General features: G+C 43.7%; 1 protein-coding gene across 4 annotated transcripts; it reads left to right on the forward strand.

Moving 5' to 3' along the window:
- The first annotated feature begins 7762 nt into the window (after positions 1 to 7762).
- On the forward strand, positions 7763 to 18687 carry ache (acetylcholinesterase (Yt blood group)). Of its 4 annotated transcripts, none has more exons than XM_023816396.2 (5): positions 7763 to 7989; positions 12072 to 13527; positions 13742 to 13934; positions 14334 to 14512; positions 15701 to 18687. In XM_023816396.2, the coding sequence occupies exons 2-5, from the start codon at positions 12105 to 12107 to the stop codon at positions 15820 to 15822; spliced, it is 1917 nt and encodes a 638-aa protein (XP_023672164.1). In that variant the 5' UTR covers positions 7763 to 7989; positions 12072 to 12104; the 3' UTR covers positions 15823 to 18687. The 4 variants fall into 4 exon arrangements, with proteins under 4 accessions (XP_023672164.1, XP_023672163.1, XP_023672166.1 ...); XM_023816395.2 differs by having other exon boundaries at positions 7764 to 8012; XM_023816398.2 differs by lacking the exon at positions 7763 to 7989 and adding an exon at positions 8022 to 8147.
- The last annotated feature ends 302 nt before the right edge of the window (positions 18688 to 18989 follow it).

Below are 18989 nucleotides of genomic sequence, written 5' to 3' on the forward strand. Positions count from 1 at the left end.
TTGAACATGCAGTTGGTTTCGTTTCTCTAAATTGCCAGTAGTGTGGGTGTGCAGTTGTGTGCATCCCGTCCAGAGTCTGCGGCATCTCCAGCACCTCTGCAGCCCTGTCCGAGCAGTTGGAAGATCATAGATGAATCAGAGATTATGTTGGAATTTATTTCTTTAATATTCCTGGACAACAAAAATTTCCCCCATGGAGAAAATTCTACCTCAGCTTCCATTTTTGACTGTGGTTGATATGATGGTGCTTGCAGGGACGGATTACGGACCGGGCCAGCGGGGCCGCTGCCCAGCGGCCCTTGGGGTGCAGGGGGCCCATGGGGCCTCTAGCCCAAAACAATTTGCAACGCTTATCAACAATGTATTTACGTTTGTCTATTTTAGAGGGCCTACATTCTTTGATCCTCTGCCTACAAGGGCCCCTGACCCTATAGGGCCTCTGATGGAAACATGGAGGGAGGGCGTTTGGCTGCCAAGGGCCCTTGAATTGTGGTTGTGGTTGTGGTGGGGGGGGGGGGGCCCTCGCGAACGTTTTGCCCAGGGGCCCACACAACCCATAATCCGTCCCTGGGTGTTTGTACTTTTTTATCAGTATCCTCTGGTCTGTTGACTTACTGCTATCTCGTGCTCTTCACACTCTGTACTCAGGGTCTCTTTTGCATTTCCCTGCATGGTCTATTTGTAGGAAGGAGCAAAAGCACGGCAGTAAAAACAAGGAGGGTGGCAAAGGCACAAAAGTAGGGAAAAGATTGATCTCTCCAGGCAATCACTAACAGACCAGCAATTAGATCATAGCCCTGGATCAGCACACGGATGCTTTTAACAGCCTTGTTATAGATTAGCCTGAGAAAGCTCTTTCTCTCAATCCAGCTGTCTTGCTGCGGTTTTAGACTCCGCCTGCATTAGTTATATGGATACTGCAGCCACTGCTGAGCAGACAAGATGTGCTATCCGTGGACCTGGCCATTTTGCTTCCTTTTTGGACTCTTAAGCATAAGAATTCCTCCTTCTCGGCAAAGTCAAACATTTCTGACACAAGTCAGATTTTAAAAAGAGCCTGTTTTATGGCTTCTCTGCACCTTGCTTGGGTAAACAACCAAAACTGTGATGTCACGACAGACTCTGCATAGTGAGTGTCATGAGTGCCATGGAATTCACATCTCTCACTTAGTAAGCCAAGTTAAGTTTAGGTAGTAGAGGAATCAGCATTGTACCATAGTGCTTGGAATTAGTGCGTCAAGCCTTGACCATAGTGAACAAATTCATTAGTCCCTGTGTCATGTGAATTTCCTTCTGCATTCCAAAAACATGCAGTTGAGCTAACTGCTCATAGTGCATGATGGTGTGTGTGCCCTGCAGTGGACTGGCATCCGGTGCTGCTTGCACTCCTACCTTGCTCCCTGCGCTACTTTCGAAAGACCCAGGACCCCACCTCTAAGATATGTACTTGGAAGATGGACGGATGATGTACTGTTTCACTCACTTATGTCAATAAAAGCATCCTGTTAAAATTTGGATGATGACATCCTGGCAAGGGAAAAAAAATCATTTCTGGCTTTTATTTATGGATTACTGTCCATCAGTAATAGGCCCCAAAGGCTTATCAGTATGAGTGATTCATTATATGAAAAAAATATATAGAACGAATGAGCGGTGTTTAGGTACAGAGCACATCTTGGATGGGGTATAGCAATTGGTGGGCAGTGATCCTGATCTGTCACACTAAACAATGCATATCCCACAAAGCAAGCCTCTGTTTCTTGGCTTCCTTTCAGTTCTCCCTCTCACTCACAAATGCTTTCTCTCTCATTGGTTCATCCCCTCCTGCCCTGATGTCCTGGTTTTCAGATAATTGATAATTGCCCTGATTGAATCAAGGCGAATTAATTGTGGGCAATGGGAACGGCTGCAGGTTTCGGATTCAACCAAGGCAGATAATCAATGTCGACTGCGTTTACATTGAGACAGCAAGCTGGGCACCAAGGGGGCATGACAGTACAACTTTATCTGCACACCAGTGCAGACACATAGACCTGTGAGTCAACAGACTCATACAGACCATCTATAAATATTTTTATCCTAAATAGTTTTAGATTCATAGTATAATAAATAATAAATTAAAAATTGTCATTTTGTAACACCACATAATGCGTACGCAACATTTTACTACTTGAGGCAAACCTTGGTTTGTGACACAATTCATGGTGGCTAGAACTTTAGGTCTGTCCACCAACATTGGCATTAGGGTCTGTAGATCAAAGCATTATGTGTGTGAACAAATAAAATGCTCACAGTCACTTCACTGTTAAGCAAAGTCACATGACTGTCCATTCCAAAATATCCATTGATGTCATCCCGTAATAGCTCAATACACACGTTTATCCAAGGCAACTCACCTCCAGCAAAGATACTCTTACCAACATAAATTTCTACTAAAGAAAAAATAGAGTTTTCAGTGGTACAATACAAAGAATTATTATGGGATTGAACAGGCACCTCCTGGTTACTAGTGTACTTTCATTTTGACACTGAATAACAAAATGTGTGCATTACTATAACACTGTCTGTTAAGACAACTCCCTATGTGCACTTTTCGTACTGTCAATGATAGCAAAATAATTATGTGTGCACTTTAACACTTTCCTCGATAACGAAACTACTGTATATATGTACCGTGGTCACTGTCAATGAAATAACACCATGCACAGTCTCAATTCTATGATCAATGTACAGAGTACAACAGAGCTATGCGTCCACATACAACCCTTAGTCAAGCACATATCAGCAATACAAAGTGACTGCAGACACCATGGGAAGCAGTCTGCAGGGACATATTTCACTGTCTCCTGCTGGACAAGGTGTCTGTGTGTGTCTGTGTGTGTGTGTGTCTGTGTGTGTGTGTGTCTGTCTGTGTGTGTGTGTCTGTCTGTGTGTGTGTGTGTCTGTGTGTGTGTGTGTCTGTCTGTGTGTGTGTGTGTCTGTGTGTGTGTGTGTCTGTGTGTGTGTGTGTCTGTCTGTGTGTGTGTGTGTCTGTGTGTGTGTGTGTCTGTCTGTGTGTGTGTGTGTCTGTGTGTGTGTGTGTCTGTCTGTGTGTGTGTGTCTGTCTGTGTGTGTGTGTGTCTGTGTGTGTGTGTGTCTGTCTGTGTGTGTGTGTCTGTCTGTGTGTGTCTGTGTGTGTGTGTCTGTCTGTGTGTGTGTGTCTGTATGTCTGTCTGTGTGTCTATGTCTGTGTGTCTGTGTGTGTGTGTGTCTGTGTGTGTGTCTGTATGTCTGTCTGTGTGTGTCTGTGTGTGTGTGTGTATGTCTGTCTGTGTGTCTATGTCTGTGTGTGTGTGTGTGTGTGTGTCTGTATGTCTGTCTGTGTGTCTATGTCTGTGTGTCTGTCTGTGTGTGTCTGTGTGTGTGTGTGTCTGTGTGTGTGTGTGTATGTCTGTCTGTGTGTCTATGTCTGTGTGTCTGTCTGTGTGTGTCTGTGTGTGTGTGTCTGTCTGTGTGTGTGTGTCTGTGTGTGTGTGTGTCTGTGTGTGTGTGTGTGTCTGTGTGTGTGTGTGTATGTCTGTCTGTGTGTCTATGTCTGTGTGTGTGTGTGTGTGTGTGTCTGTATGTCTGTCTGTGTGTCTATGTCTGTGTGTCTGTCTGTGTGTGTCTGTGTGTGTGTGTGTCTGTGTGTGTGTGTCTGTATGTCTGTCTGTGTGTGTGTCTGTGTGTCTGTCTGTGTGTGTCTGTGTGTGTGTGTCTGTGTGTGTGTGTCTGTGTGTGTGTATGTCTGTCTGTGTGTCTATGTCTGTGTGTCTGTCTGTGTGTGTCTGTGTGTGTGTGTCTGTCTGTGTGTGTGTGTCTGTGTGTGTGTGTGTCTGTGTGTGTGTGTGTGTCTGTGTGTGTGTGTGTATGTCTGTCTGTGTGTCTATGTCTGTGTGTGTGTGTGTGTGTCTGTATGTCTGTCTGTGTGTCTATGTCTGTGTGTCTGTCTGTGTGTGTCTGTGTGTGTGTGTGTCTGTGTGTGTGTGTGTATGTCTGTCTGTGTGTCTATGTCTGTGTGTCTGTCTGTGTGTGTCTGTGTGTGTGTGTCTGTCTGTGTGTGTGTGTCTGTATGTCTGTCTGTGTGTCTATGTCTGTGTGTCTGTGTGTGTGTGTCTGTATGTCTGTCTGTGTGTCTATGTCTGTGTGTCTGTGTGTGTGTGTCTGTATGTCTGTCTGTGTGTGTGTGTATGTCTGTCTGTGTGTCTATGTCTGTGTGTCTGTGTGTGTGTGTCTGTATGTCTGTCTGTGTGTCTATGTCTGTGTGTCTGTCTGTGTGTGTCTGTGTGTGTGTGTCTGTCTGTGTGTGTGTGTCTGTATGTCTGTCTGTGTGTCTGTCTGTCTGTGTGTGTGTGTGTGTCTGTGTGTGTGTGTGTGTGTGTCTGTTTGTGTGTCTGTCTGTCTGTGTCTGTGTGTATCTGTGTGTGTGTGTGTTTGTGTGTGTATTAGGTTTATATTATTTTGTGTGGACCAAATGTCCTGCACAATGTAATAAAAACCTGTTACTTCTATGTTTTGGGGACCATTTTTCAGGTCCCCACAAAGATCTGTGCATGCAATCAAAAATTTAAAACTAAAAAAGCTGGGTCGGGGTTAAGGTCGTCATGTTGGGATTTGAGTTTTCTGCATAGAAATGAATGGAGAGTCCCCACAAGGATGTAATTACAAACTTGTGTGTGTGTGTGTGTGTGTGTATGTGTGTGTGTGTGTGTGTGTGTGTGTGTGTGTGTGTGTGTGTGTGTGCGGAGGTGCTCTCAGGCACTCTCCTTAATTACTAACTGACACTTCCCCCACCCCCCCACCATCCTATTGCTGCCCAAATGAATCGACCTGCCCCCTCTTCTCTGCTTCTATCCAACACTGCACCTTTTTCCAAGTCTCTTCATCACCGAAGATTAAATTGGAAGGGCACATTCATTGCCGCCACACCATATAGAGAGGAATGCTGACAAACAAGATACAGATTTATGGAGGGAAAGAGCAGCTATTTCAGCTATTTGTGTTCATGCTGCTCTGCCTTGTGTTAGTCACCAGTCTGAATTTGTGAGTCATGCTCAGGTTTGTATTGTTTGTGTTTGTGTGCGTGCATGCATGTGTGTGCGTGTGTGTGTGTGTGCGTGTGCGTGCATGCATGTGTGTGTGTGTGCGTGCGTGCGTGCGTGTGTGTGTGTGTGTGTGCGTGTGTGGATTAGGTCTATATTACTTTGTGGGGGACAAAATGTCCCCCACAATGTAATAAAAACCTGATATTTTGAAGTTGTGGGAACTTAAAAATGGTCCCCACAAAGATTCGTGAATGCACTCAAAAAACTAAGAATGCCAAAAATCTCACATTTTGTTTGGTTACTTTTAGTTAAGGTTAGGGATGGGTCGGGGTTAAGGACGTCTTGTTGGGATTAGAGTTTTCCCATAGAGAGTCCCCACAAAGATATAATTACAAACCTGTGTGTGTGTGTGTGTGTGTGTGTGTGTGTGTGTGTGTTTATCTGGATTTCTGTTTAAGTGCAGCACCAAGGAAAATTAACTATGCAGGGCATCACTCAGTCACATGCAGGCATTTACATGTCAGACTGCAGGATTGGGGCTGGTGCTCCTGCAAGATCCCAACTAACAGCATGTCTGGGTGGGTAATCTGCCACACTGACTCTCCGGGTGGGACTGTGCCTCAATACAGGACTGGTGGTTTGTTTGCCTGTGTTTGATGGCAGCACCATGTCTGGCTGGGGCCGTATGCAACATGAGAGCGAATTTCCCAGGAATGATAAAATGGAACTTTATTGTTACCCATGGAGGGAAAATTCTTGTAAGTAAAAATTAATACAACAAATGATAATATAACTAAAAACACAACAAATACACAATAAAACTATTTTAATCAGCAACATAATAACCATAAAAATAAGTCAAAGAATAAATAAGAAAACTGTGCCAAACCACAGGTACCACATGTAACATGGTAAATATAGTGCACAATGACTGTTGTGCAAATGGCAGTTGTGCAAATTGAATATATGTTATACATTCCATATGCAGCCATACCACCTGCAGTTCAGACTAGGTAACAAATCTGATGCTAATCGGGTTTGGCCCTGCCCAGTACTTGGATGGGAGATCAACTGGGAATGCTGGGTTGCTGCTGAAAGAGGTGTTGGTGTGGCCAACAGGTTAGCCCACACTGTGGTCTGTGTGGATCCCAATGCCCCAGTGCAGCGACTGGGACACTGTGCTCAACAGGTTAGGCCATCCTATGGTCTGTATGGATCCCAATGCCCCAGTACAGTGACTGGGACACTGTGGTCAACAGGGAAGCCCATCCTGTGGTCTGTATGGATCCCAATGCCCCAATACAGTGACTGGGACACTGTGGTCAACAGGGAAGCCCATCCTGTGGTCTGTATGGATCGCAATGCCCCAGTGCAGCGACTGGGACACTGTGGCCAACAGGTTAGGCCATCCTATGGTCTGTATGGATCCCAATGCCCCAGTACAGCGACTGGGACACTGTGCTCAACAGGGAAGCCCATCCTGTGGTCTGTGTGGATCCCAATGCCCCATTGCAGCGACGGGGACACTGTGGTCAACAGGGAAGCCCATCCTGTGGTCTGTGTGGATCCCAATGCCCCAGTGCAGCGACTGGGACACTGTGGTCAACAGGGAAGCCCATCCTGTGGTCTGTGTGGATCCCAATGCCCCATTGCAGTGACGGGGACACTGTGGTCAACAGGGAAGCCCATCCTGTGGTCTGTGTGGATCCCAATGCCCCATTGCAGTGACGGGGACACTGTGGTCAACAGGGAAGCCCATCCTGTGGTCTGTGTGGATCCCAATGCCCCATTGCAGTGACGGGGACACTGTGGTCAACAGGGAAGCCCATCCTGTGGTCTGTGTGGATCCCAATGCCCCATTGCAGTGACGGGGACACTGTGGTCTACAGGGAAGCCCATCCTGTGGTCTGTGTGGATCCCAATGCCCCATTGCAGTGACGGGGACACTGTGGTCTACAGGGAAGCCCATCCTGTGGTCTGTGCCTATCCACCTCCAGCCCTGCTGGCCTTCTTAATCAATCTGTTCTACTTTGCAAGGTGCAACTTGAGCTGAATCTGTGGTAAATCTTTCAATTTATTATTTTTAGGGCTATATCCTACTCTCTCAATTACACCTGAATTTATGTTTATTCAAGAAGTGAGTCCACCTATGCAAAATAAATTTAAATGTGCAACTAAGTAACAAATAAGTATATCCCAGGAACAGTTACAAATCACAATTTCACACACAAATCTATAACAATGTTTTAAAATAGTTTGCTAGTGATGTGTTTTACTGGGGAGTGTTAGCTTTAGTCTGTGGATTCTGAAAATGTATTGCAAAAATTTTATTGTTAAATTGTTCCAAACAGCTGCAATGGGCTGGTGCCCCATCCTGACTTATTCCCTGCCTTGAACCTGTAGCATCCAGGACAGGCTCCAGACCCCTCACAACCCTGCGTAGGACAAGAGGGTATGGAAAATGGATGGATGGATTAATGGGTCTTCCTAACAATACATATGCATACATAAGTATTTAAAAATTTCACGTATTATTACAAATTTTGACATATTTTCACATGCAACTAGCATATAATAAATATATTGTGTATTTTTGTACCTTTTTATCATTTTTGTAATATTTACACAACCCTTAAGGTGTGGGATGGTACTTCTCGCGAGAAGTACTTTTTTTCTTTTTTTTTATTCTAAAGGGTTTATTATGGGCAATCCTCTGCCTCCGCTGTAGCAGTGCAGCGCGCACTGTGTACTCATTTACATATAATGCGGCGCTGAGCGACGTTAAGCATTTTGGTCTCTACATTGCCACAGTTCCTCGACTCAGTCCATTAACTCCCGTTCAACAACCTCTTCACTCCAGACTGGAGCAGCAGTTACCCCCACTGAAGGACGAGGACAGAAGGGAAGCAAAAACCAACGCGGCTGAGTGAGTTTATCAGCCAGGGACAGGTATAGTAATTCACACCACGGAAGGTTTACCGCAGGCGTCTCGCTTCAGCCAGAAAAAGAACAAATCGAAACAATTTTTTTAACAAATAGAAACACAGCCTTTAACTCGGAGTCTTAAATCGAGGACAGAAAGCGGTATGGGGGATTTTAACTGTGTGTGACAGCTCGTGCATGTACTGTTGCATGTGTGTTGCTGCGGAGTAGTGCGCTCGTAAGCGTTTCTACACGCATCTGTTTCGCCAGCAGACGCCCAGTCTGTAGTACTCCTGAACTGCTGTAATACGGAGACCTTCATCGCATATAATCAGGATTATGCCGCGATTTCGCATTGCAGGTGTGGCTCTGTTTTCGTCCGACATTTGTTAGTGATGTAGTAATCTATCTTATTCAACATGCAAAATTGAATTTCGGTGTGCAATTGAAGTATGTTTTAGCAATGCTTTTAAAATATTTTATACTGTGATCATTCTGCAATAAATGTGATTAAATTTAGTAGAAAAATGTTGCCATACGACATTTTTTATTTTTATTTTTGTAGCGCCTACTAATAACTAAACAGCATCAACCAAACGGATTGTGGTGGAGTCAACCATATTAAATTCCAGCTGTCACCGGTTAGGTTTTTTTTTTCGAGCTCATCCTGTGTGGTGCTGTTTCTGCGCTACAAAATTTTGTTTTTCATTGCAGTATGTCAAACGTCGTGGTGCAGAGTAATAAACAATAGCATCGTTTTGATTTGTCTAGCGTGACGTGAAGAGTTACCAACACCCAAAACAAATCATTGAAAGAAGAGTGATGTAATTGCCCTTTCCTTATTTTTCATGGTGCAGGGACACGCGCGCACCGTGGACCTTAACTAAAATTAAGCCTTGTTTACGTTTACCAGCTGCCTTCTGTCTCCTATTTGTGTCCCCATCACCTCTGCTCAAGTGCTTCAGAGCTCTTGTGAACCTTACCGAATATACTATTTGTTATTAAAATATTAAAACTTACTGAGTGACAAGAACCGTTTGTGAGCGCTGTAAACCAGTTGTTATTATAAGATCAACTATGACACTAATCTGACAAGAAAACAATTATCTATTTACAGTGTGTGCTATTTTAAAGTGTTTTATACGTTAAGCAGTAGCTCAGCTACTTCATTTGTAACTTTTTATTAAGGTATTAAGAAATATTTTAGATTAATATTCCTATGAGTATTTGCAATGCAAGTTGAAAGTAATGTATGAATATGAATCTTAATACCACATTGAATTATGATTTCAGTTTGAGCTTAACATATGATTTACTGTGCATGTGAGAAATATAGTTGTCATTTTTTTTTTTTAAGTTTTAATTCTCAGTTTTCACAGTGCCCTTTCTCAGCCTTCTTAATTGCTATCACCTGATCACCTATCATGATACAGCTAATTTATGGCACTAGAAAAAACTGTTGGTAACATTACTCTTCTGTGGAGGAAGGAAGAAGAGATATAAATGATTGAGACTTACCGGTTAGAGAAATTATTTAGGAAATTGTACCAGCACGTTGGACCCCATGTTGATTATAAGTAACAACCTTTTTAATTGATGATAATTGTGCTGCATTAACTAGGCCTAGCTGTCTGGTTCGGGAAGTGTGTCCGTGTGTGAAATATTAGATGGATGGAGCATGAAATGGAAAATTCCACCGATTCCTGGGAGGCTCGTCAAACTGTCAGCGTTTTGAAATGTACAACGGGGTCTGTCATGTCACAGGGTGGCAGATGGAAGTGAGGAGACGGTGCCTGAGGAGGGCTGTGCAGCAGTGCGGCAAGCAGCTGTGTTGTTATGGGTCTGACCCACCAAACTGTCATATTCTTTCGTTTGTTTGGGTGACATTTTTTTGTGTCATTGAATTGTAACAAAATAATTTGCTTCCTAAATATTCCCTTAAGGATGGAATGCAAGTAAGTATGACTGGAGATTTGAGGTATAGGATTTTTGCATAGAAAAGCTAAAGAAGTCAGGTACCTAGGGAAGAAAATGGAAGATGGAAGAGTGTATATGAGACAACAGGCATTAAAAAAAAGATAATATATAAGCAGAAATAAGAAAGCCTGTAGTAGGCGGTCTAGGCCAAGGTTCCTATGGCAACAAGAACAGGGTTCAGGCTGAGGCGCAGAGGTTGGCAGTGAAGTGGGGGAGGCGTCGAAGTTTGGGTATTATTTGTATGTACATATCAGGACTGAAAGCATGTGTTGCGATTATATATTATAGCAACATTTAATCTTACATGGGTGTGAGTTACAGTAAGGGAATGGGTCTGTAAGAGATGCATGTTGCATGGGTGTGTAATCCCAACCTGAAATCAATCCGTCTGCCAACTTCTTGCACAGATTCCGGGATCTAATTCGGGATAGGACATGCACAATCCCTCCCTCTCCTCAGCCACACTTCCTCCCGTCAGCTGTCCTCACAGATATTAATAACCCCATTGAGACACATAAGCTCACACCCTGCTACAGTTCTGCTTTCCCAAACTATATTCGAACCCCTGTCCTCGTCCCTTTGTCTATCTCCTCTCTGTGTTCACGTGCTCCCTCTTTCCTTGTCTTTTGACTTCTGATGTCAGGGTCATCATTACTGATCAGTAATATTTCATGTCAACAAATGACATAGACTGCATGAAGTGCTTAAAAGCTATTTTATTTAATTCAGTCAATTGCACAGTACAGTTTATGTATTGGGGTCTTATAGTGTAGTGCAGCAGGTAAGAATACTCCTAAACTAAAATATATAATAGACTTCAAACTAGTGATGAAAACAGTATTCTAGAAAAACTAGAAAGGAGTAAGGCCTTAACGTAATAAGAAATTATGGAATCCAAAAACTCAGGAAAAAAAACTTAAATGTGATATTAATTGCATAATTGGTATAAATAAGTTATTTAAAAATAAACATATTACAAGCTGAGAGATAATCAACTGGTGCAGTTTTAAACATTTATGTTATAAGTTGCGTGCCTTGTTTTTCATATTTAATTGATTACTCTAGTCATTAACCAATTAGACACCCAGGTTAGTAGCTGACATAGATTTCTCAAACTTATGATTATAAACACAAGGCAGAGAAACAGTGAAATGAAGTCATAATGGGCACATAGGAAAGGGAAACCAAATGGAACTATACCTACAGGCTTTATGGGCTCAGTATCTGATTCAGGAGAACCAGGACTGGTGCACAAGCTAAAAGGTTGGTAGTAAAGAGATGAAAGCCATTCAGAGTATGGAGAGTAGATTAGCAATCTCACATGGACTCTAATGGACATCCTGCTATTTGCAGGTGGTGCAACACCAACTGTAGCATTTTTGTGTGTTTGCGAGCTACGGTGATCACTTCCTGTTTTGTCCTTGTTTAGCTACTCGGTTTTCAACTAAGCACATATGCTATGCTCCTGACTCGTTAGGCTGTGCTAAAGACGTCATCCTTTCAGTCCCGGTGCAGATGATTTGTTTGCTTTTTTTTCCCCACGTAAAAGCTGTCGATTAAACAAAACGTGGAAACTGGAATCCGCAAACAACCACACTTGGCATTGCTGGAAAATATTCGAACGATCAAGAATATTGGGGGGGAAAAAGCTAATAATACTTTTCAGGATTTAAAAGGCGGTATAGCAATTGATATGGACAAAGATAGACGGAGGTGACACCTCCAAAATAGGCCCCTGCACAGCTAAAGGGGACAGAAATAGCTTGGACTCACAGCTGCAGACTAAGTCATTTACCCCTTTCCCCCATGGTGCCCCCTACACTAATCCCAATGTCATGGCAACAACACAACACTACGAATTACAATGAACAGCAAAAGTGTTTGTGTTTACCTACTAAGATTTTTGGATCTCTCATGATAATACATTTATAGTCGGCTAAAGTGTTTTTCTCTGTTGCCCTTTTATTAGGCACAGTCTCATACCTGCCTTTTGTTTGCGCTTTTTCAGATTGCTCTTTTGTATTACGCATTTGTTTGTATTTGTGGGTATATATACACACATACATAATCACTTGCCCTCTTTTCTGCTTATTTTTTGTCTATCTTCAGCCAAAAGGAAGTTCCAAAACCAGTCTGAACATCATGAGGCGCACATCTTTCTTCCTCCTGCCTCTCCTGCTCCTCCTTTGTCTCCTTCCAACTTCGTCTGTTTCTCAGAGTGAGGGAGAGTTGACCGTGACAACCCGGCTGGGACGCGTGCGAGGTTTTCGCCTAGCAGTACCAGATCGGGGACATGTGACTGCATTCCTGGGCATACCTTATGCTGAGCCACCTGTAGGGAAAAGGCGCTTCCGCAGGTCAGAGCCAAAAAAGCCCTGGTCAGGAGTAGTTGAAGCAACAGCTTACCCCAATGCCTGTTTTCAGTATGTGGACACTTCATACCCTGGCTTCCCTGGTATTGAGATGTGGAACCCCAACCGGGAAATGAGCGAGGACTGCCTGTACCTGAACGTGTGGGTACCAGCCACCCAGCGGCCCCATAACCTCACTGTTATGGTATGGATCTACGGAGGGGGCTTCTACAGTGGCTCCTCCTCACTGGATGTCTACGATGGACGTTACCTCGCTCACACAGAGAAGGTGGTGGTGGTCTCCATGAATTATCGCGTGGGTGCCTTTGGCTTCCTGGCCTTGCATGGTTCTACTGAGGCTCCTGGGAATGTGGGTCTACTGGACCAGCAACTTGCCCTGCAGTGGGTACAAGACAACATCCATTTTTTTGGAGGTAACCCCAAGCAGGTGACCATATTCGGAGAGAGTGCAGGGGGTGCCTCTGTGGGCATGCAACTCCTGATCTCCAATAGCCGACCTCTCTTCTCCCGTGCCATCATGCAGAGTGGGGTGCCCAACAGCCCTTGGGCTACTGTCAGTCCAGCCGAGGCCAGGAGGCGAGCCACACAGTTGGGTAAGCTGGTAGGCTGTCAGTTTGGCAATGACACTGAGCTGGTAGAATGCCTGCGCAACCGGTCACCCCACGAGCTTATCGAGCAGGAGTGGCAAGTACTTCCATTCAGTGGCCTATTCCGCTTTTCTTTCGTCCCCATGATTGATGGGGTGGTGCTACCAGACAGTCCCGATACCATGCTCAGCTCTGGGAACATCAAGGACACACAGATTCTTCTTGGGGTAAACCAGGATGAGGGCACATACTTCCTACTATATGGAGCCCCTGGGTTCAGCAAAGACAATGAAAGCCTGATTTCTAGGGAAGACTTCCTGGAGGGAGTCAAGATGAGTGTTCCTCATGCCAACGACATTGGCTTAGAGGCAGTGGTTCTGCAGTACACAGACTGGATGGACGAAGACAACCCCACGAAAAACCGTGACGCCATGGATGACATTGTGGGCGATCACAATGTTATCTGCCCTCTTCAGCATTTTGCCAGGACTTACGCCCAGAACATTGCCCTTCGTTCCCAGGCAGGGGCTGGTGGGCCCCCAGGAGGTGTAGGGCCTGGAGTTGGAAACTCAGGAGCAGTCTACAACAGCGGAGCTAACTCGCAAGGTATGATTGGACTATAGAAGTCATATCAGTGGATTAGATCCAGGCGACTTTGAGTTTATAATATACTCTAGGTTTGTTTGTGTCATAAGAGGATTGTAATAAGTGTCTATAAATTCAGAAGTTATCAAGAAAAGAGTCTAATAAATGAAATGTATAGCCCTCTTTATCTCTCTTCCTCTTTCTGTCACTGTCTTTTCTAAACCAAACCACACAGGAGCTATCTACCTTTACCTCTTCGACCACCGGGCCTCCAATCTGGCATGGCCAGAATGGATGGGGGTTATTCATGGGTACGAGATCGAGTTTGTGTTTGGCCTCCCACTGGAAAAGAGGCTGAACTATACTGCGGAGGAGGAGAGGCTCAGCCGCCGCATGATGCGATACTGGGCCAATTTCGCCCGCACTGGGTGAGGTGGACTGAGAGTGTGGGAAGAGAATGTGGGTGAAAGGGACAGAAGAGAGGGAGTCTGGGAGCACTGAGAAGGGAAGAGTGGGCTGTAACAAGCTAAGTGGATGTTGAAAGCATGCACTATAGTATAGATTAGGTAGAGGTGGGAGGGACAACTACAATGCAAGGTGGGTAGAGGTTGTAGAATTGGCTGTAGCAAGGGCTGAGTGGAAAAATGTAGGAGAAGCTCTAACGCAGGCCTGTCACATATAGAGGTTGTTGGCTGTGGCACAAGTGTAGCAGGATGCGGAGGATTAGAGCATGAAAGTTGATCACTCAACAAGCCAGTAGTACACCATAGAGGGTCAACAACAATTATGGGTCATCAAAGCTAATCGGCTTCCGTCGTCTTCTCCAGTAACCCCAACATTAACACAGACGGCACCATTGACAGCCGGAGAAGGTGGCCCCTGTTCACAGCGAACGAGCAGAAGCACGTAAGCCTGAACACAGAGCAGCTGAAGGTGCATCGTGGCCTGAGGACACAAGTGTGCGCCCTGTGGAACCGCTTCCTGCCTCGGCTCCTCAACATCACAGGTACACGCCAACACTTTGTGTTTCAGTATCAGGGGGTATCGGGGCTATTCGTAGTATATTTAGCAATCGGTGTGACCAATATCAATCATATACATAAAACAAATTATTATACATGTTATCAAGTTTTGTAGGGTTATTGGTGACGTCTATGGATCAGTGTTCCCAGGTCTGTACACATAGGTCTGTTTTCCCAGTTGTATGGCATTTATATATAGCAATATTAAAAAGGGTCATCCAAATGAATGCGAAGACTCCAATTAGATTAGAAGTATTGACAAGGATTATTTGTATACCATACATATACATTTCAATACATTAAAATACTAGAGTTTAAGTGCAGTAAATGCAACATCAATAAATAAATTTTAGGATTTCATCCCCTTATCTATTGTACTGGATTATATCAGTTATATAATATTAGCTGAAATTCTTCTCAATTTGGATATCATATTTAAAAACTGTAATTTTAACAGCTGGTGTAATTATTTTCACAAAACTCTCTTCATTTAATTCAGTTTCTCTTGAAATGGTTCCTTGTACTGAGAAGTTCCAGACACTGAGTGGTTTTATTTGATGCAATATACAATGATAGCAGGGAAAAAAAATTTTGAGAACCAGTTTTATCAAAGGGCTGACTGGTTCTGGCGCCACACTAGTGGAAAATGTCATTTGTGGCCTATTAGGAGTCAAGTAAGGGGTCAGTGTTGTGAGTTTGGCTTTGAGGTCAAAGGCCTCGGAAATGAGGGGGTGCTTTTAGGGATGAGGACAGGAAACATAAGACAAGTGAGATAGAGTAAGAATTTATGCAACTCGGGACAAAATGCATATAATAAAAGGCAGGGGCGTCAGAAGCATTTTGAATGTGGGGGGGACACACTGGCATAAAACTAATATTTTATGTTAAATGTGGGGGGTCCAAACAAATAATTATGAAATGTGAGGGGGACACTTCCCCCTCAGATTTAATGGCGGCGATGCCCATGATAAAAGGTAAATGATATAATAAAAGACAAAAAAGTTCAAGTATCAAAGTAATATTTGTATGTCTCTACATATCTCTCTGTTTATAGGTCCCAGTAATAATCCACACTGTACTTTTGCACGAATGCCAGGTTATTTGAATGTTAACCATTGTAGGGATGAAAGAAAGACCTCCCGCACTTGTTTTTTGTCCTTTTGTTCTCTCAGACAACATCGATGAAGCAGAACGACAGTGGAAGGTGGAGTTCCATCGCTGGAGCTCCTACATGATGCACTGGAAGAGTCAGTTTGACCACTACAGCAAACAGGAGCGCTGTGCGGACCTTTGAGTGGAGAGCAGAAAGGAGAGGGGGCGTGGGAGGAATTGATGGAATGAGAGAGCGTAGGGTTTAGGGTGACCGCATCACTCCATATTTTGATTGTTGGGACAAAAGTTGGGGCTCACTATCACAAAACCGAAAGCAGTGACGTGACTGGCAGTAGAACACAGATTCCTCGCAGATTTCTCCACGTTTTTTCTCAATGCATTTGCTACTGGTGAATCAATCCAAAATGGTGATAGAGAAGGGGGCAATGTCCTCTGTGCACATCCAGAGCAGAAACATTGCCGTGAGCGGCGTCAGACCGACGCAGCAATGGAGTGCTTTTCTGCTTTCAGTTTGAAGAAGCGTGTGTTATGGAGTGGCACGGTTGTCCGCAAGAATGGATTTCAGAGAATATCAGGAAAAGCTGTACGTTTTAGACCTCAAAAAAACTAAGCGTGAGTGCATGTATGTATGTGTGTGCGCCTGGGGGTGAGTATCAGTGCGCACATATTTGAGACAGGGGAACCCTCATTCACTCTGATCCTCAGGATCCAAAAACTCAGTTTTTTTTAACTTAAGGATTTCATTAAATTTTTGTGATTCGTTCATTTTGTATTACCTACCACTAGTTGGCACTGTTTGGTGTGTTGGTGTTTGTGGTGCTAATATGGCTGTTTTTCCCATGAAAATTTATCTCGTCCGCCGTCTCTGTGTTTATCTGTCTCCAGGACAAACGGAAGCTATTGATCAGTAGCCATTTTATCACTGTGCGCTCTAAAATAACTGCACTGAAGCACACTGTCGTGTGCAGAGTGACGTCACTGTGTATGCTTGTGTAATTCACGTAAGCTTGTTCTATTTTTTCAACCCCTCTCAGGTGTGTCCATATTCATTTTAGGTTTTTTTTTTTTCTCTCAGCAGCAATTTTGTTTGTGCCACTGGTGTTGTTGCCGTGCCGGCTGATCGATAACATTCTGCTACCCCCCTCATCCTTTAAGGACGTGCTTCCTGTAATGCAAACGGGGGAGGGGGGATAATTGACTTGGCACTGTTAAATGTGATGGGGGTTCTGTGTCAGGCCATTGCCCCAGGTGGGACTGACAGTAGCTGGCTTGTGCAGGAGAGGGGTCAGCGAGAAAATACAGACTTGTGAAATCTACCCCCTTTGCTCTGAACTGTATTTATCAACCGTCCTGTGTAGGTCCGTCGTCTGCATGCGTCAGTGTGAAACTGTGTCAAAGTCCAGCCCTTTCAGGAGTATTACTTATTGTCATGTTCGAGGTTGTGCGTAATATGCGTCTATGTGGACTTTTTATTTTGCTTTCCTGTCCATGTATGCTGACTGTCTCACGCCTTGCCTGCCAGACGGATGTTATTTCTTTCCACTCCTGATGGCACTGAGGATAAGACCTGGATCACTGACTAGTCTGCAAGTCTCGCAGTAGGCATTCTGATTAGTTAGTCACCAGGAATGCTGCTCCTACCTATTGTAACTGGAGCACTATAGCATAGATTTACAGTGTATTTAAAGTGAAAATAAACATTTTAAAAACCAAGATTATCTATTAATGGAAAAGGGAGAAAATGTATGTGTGTTTGTGTGTGTGTGTGCGTGTTTGTGTGTGTGTGGGCGCATATTTTAATGAGTCTTGAGTGACAGCTGCTTAAGTGCCTCTTGTCTGAAAAGAGGCCGTCCTGTGTCCTTCTCCCCCCGCCATGCATGCCCTGAGCCCACCCTTGACTGCGTCCCTTTCCAAATATCGTGACTGTTATTTTCTGTATGAAATTATACAATACTGATATTGTAAGAACCGTGTATAACAATTGTCATTATTCTTATTATCATATTGACTCAGATGTTATGATTATGATGTTAGCAATAATTCAGTATTCTGGTTACTTTCATTTTTAAATGCAATGAAATACATTAGTAATGATGATATTCATGACTAGACTTATCAAGATGGGGAACAGGTTATGTATGGACAACATAAAAGTGCCATATTTCTAATATTGTTTTTTTTTTTCTTTATTTAATCTGCTGCGCAGCAGTTTTTAATGGCTGCTAGTGTGTTGAATAGAATGGCATTTGCAGCTGATGTGTCTTCTGGCCATAAGCTTGCTGCTTGCTGATTGCTGATGCTGCTTCCCAAACATGTTATGTAGTTTTATTATATGAAAAAAAAGAAGTTTTATTAAAATAAAATGCTACACTTATGGTTCTGTCTGAGATGACCATGTAATGAGCAGATCCTTTGGCAGAACTGGGTGCCCCCCCCCCTCTATTCCCCCCAGTTTCCAGTGGTCAGATCTGAGGGAGCTACAATGCATGGGGAAAATGCACTTATTTTAATGCACCTTTGTAACACAGAAGCAAAATTAAGGCAATGTACAAGCAACGACAGGACTACAGAAGCCTTCACTCCCATATTATTCCCATCACCATCACAACAAGTATTATGGCTGTTTTTTTTATATCTGCGATGCCTACTATCACTCTTTTCATTGTAGCTTATATTCCGCTGATGCATACAGCTTCAGCCAATCACCCTGTGCCAAACTCTTCCTGTGGTGGTTGCTGTGTGCCAGTCTCGCTTTGTATGTGTGCCTTTGGCCTTCTGGGTGCTGTCTGAAGCCCTTCAAAAACCTCAATAAATACACTCAGTAAAAGCCAACAGCCCTACTGCCTCACTGTCTGTCTGGTCTCATTGTCTGCTTCCCCCCCCCCTCCCCCACCGCCGTATTTTCTGTATATCATCTGTCTTTTAGCTTATTTTGTTTGTGTCGTCTTTTTTTTTTCCCAAAGTGCTTCTCTTCTCCAAGATATCTAACCCCATTGTGTTCGAATGCTTTGAATTGGCATCAAAAAGTAAACACATACAACACATACTTTGCTATCTGTGTGCCTATTGTATTTGCCTCTCAGTGCAAAGAATGAGAAGCTGTTCAGCACCATCACTGAATACTAATTACCCTAGATACTGTATAATTTCATTCTTAAGTAAATTCTTGTGATTCTACACAGCAGCTCCAGAGTCAGCGTCTTCCACATGACTGCAGGTTCAGCTCAATAAATCTGTTGACTTATATATTACAAAGACAGTACATTTTTATGTTTAAAGCTAGCATGATATCCACACGGCTGACGACTTTTAATTTGGACAAGTCAGCCTAAACACAGCTTTGCTAAT

This window comes from Paramormyrops kingsleyae, chromosome 10, assembly GCF_048594095.1.
Source record: "Paramormyrops kingsleyae isolate MSU_618 chromosome 10, PKINGS_0.4, whole genome shotgun sequence".
NCBI lineage: Eukaryota > Metazoa > Chordata > Actinopteri > Osteoglossiformes > Mormyridae > Paramormyrops > Paramormyrops kingsleyae.

Coding starts and splice junctions, on each gene's coding strand:
- ache (XM_023816396.2), top strand. CDS start 12,105: ATGAGGCGCACATCTTTCTTCCTCCTGCCTCTCCTGCTCCTCCTTTGT. Junction 13,528..13,741: donor CAGCGGAGCTAACTCGCAAG/GTATGATTGGAC, acceptor CAAACCACACAG/GAGCTATCTACCTTTACCTC. Junction 13,935..14,333: donor GCCAATTTCGCCCGCACTGG/GTGAGGTGGACT, acceptor CGTCTTCTCCAG/TAACCCCAACATTAACACAG.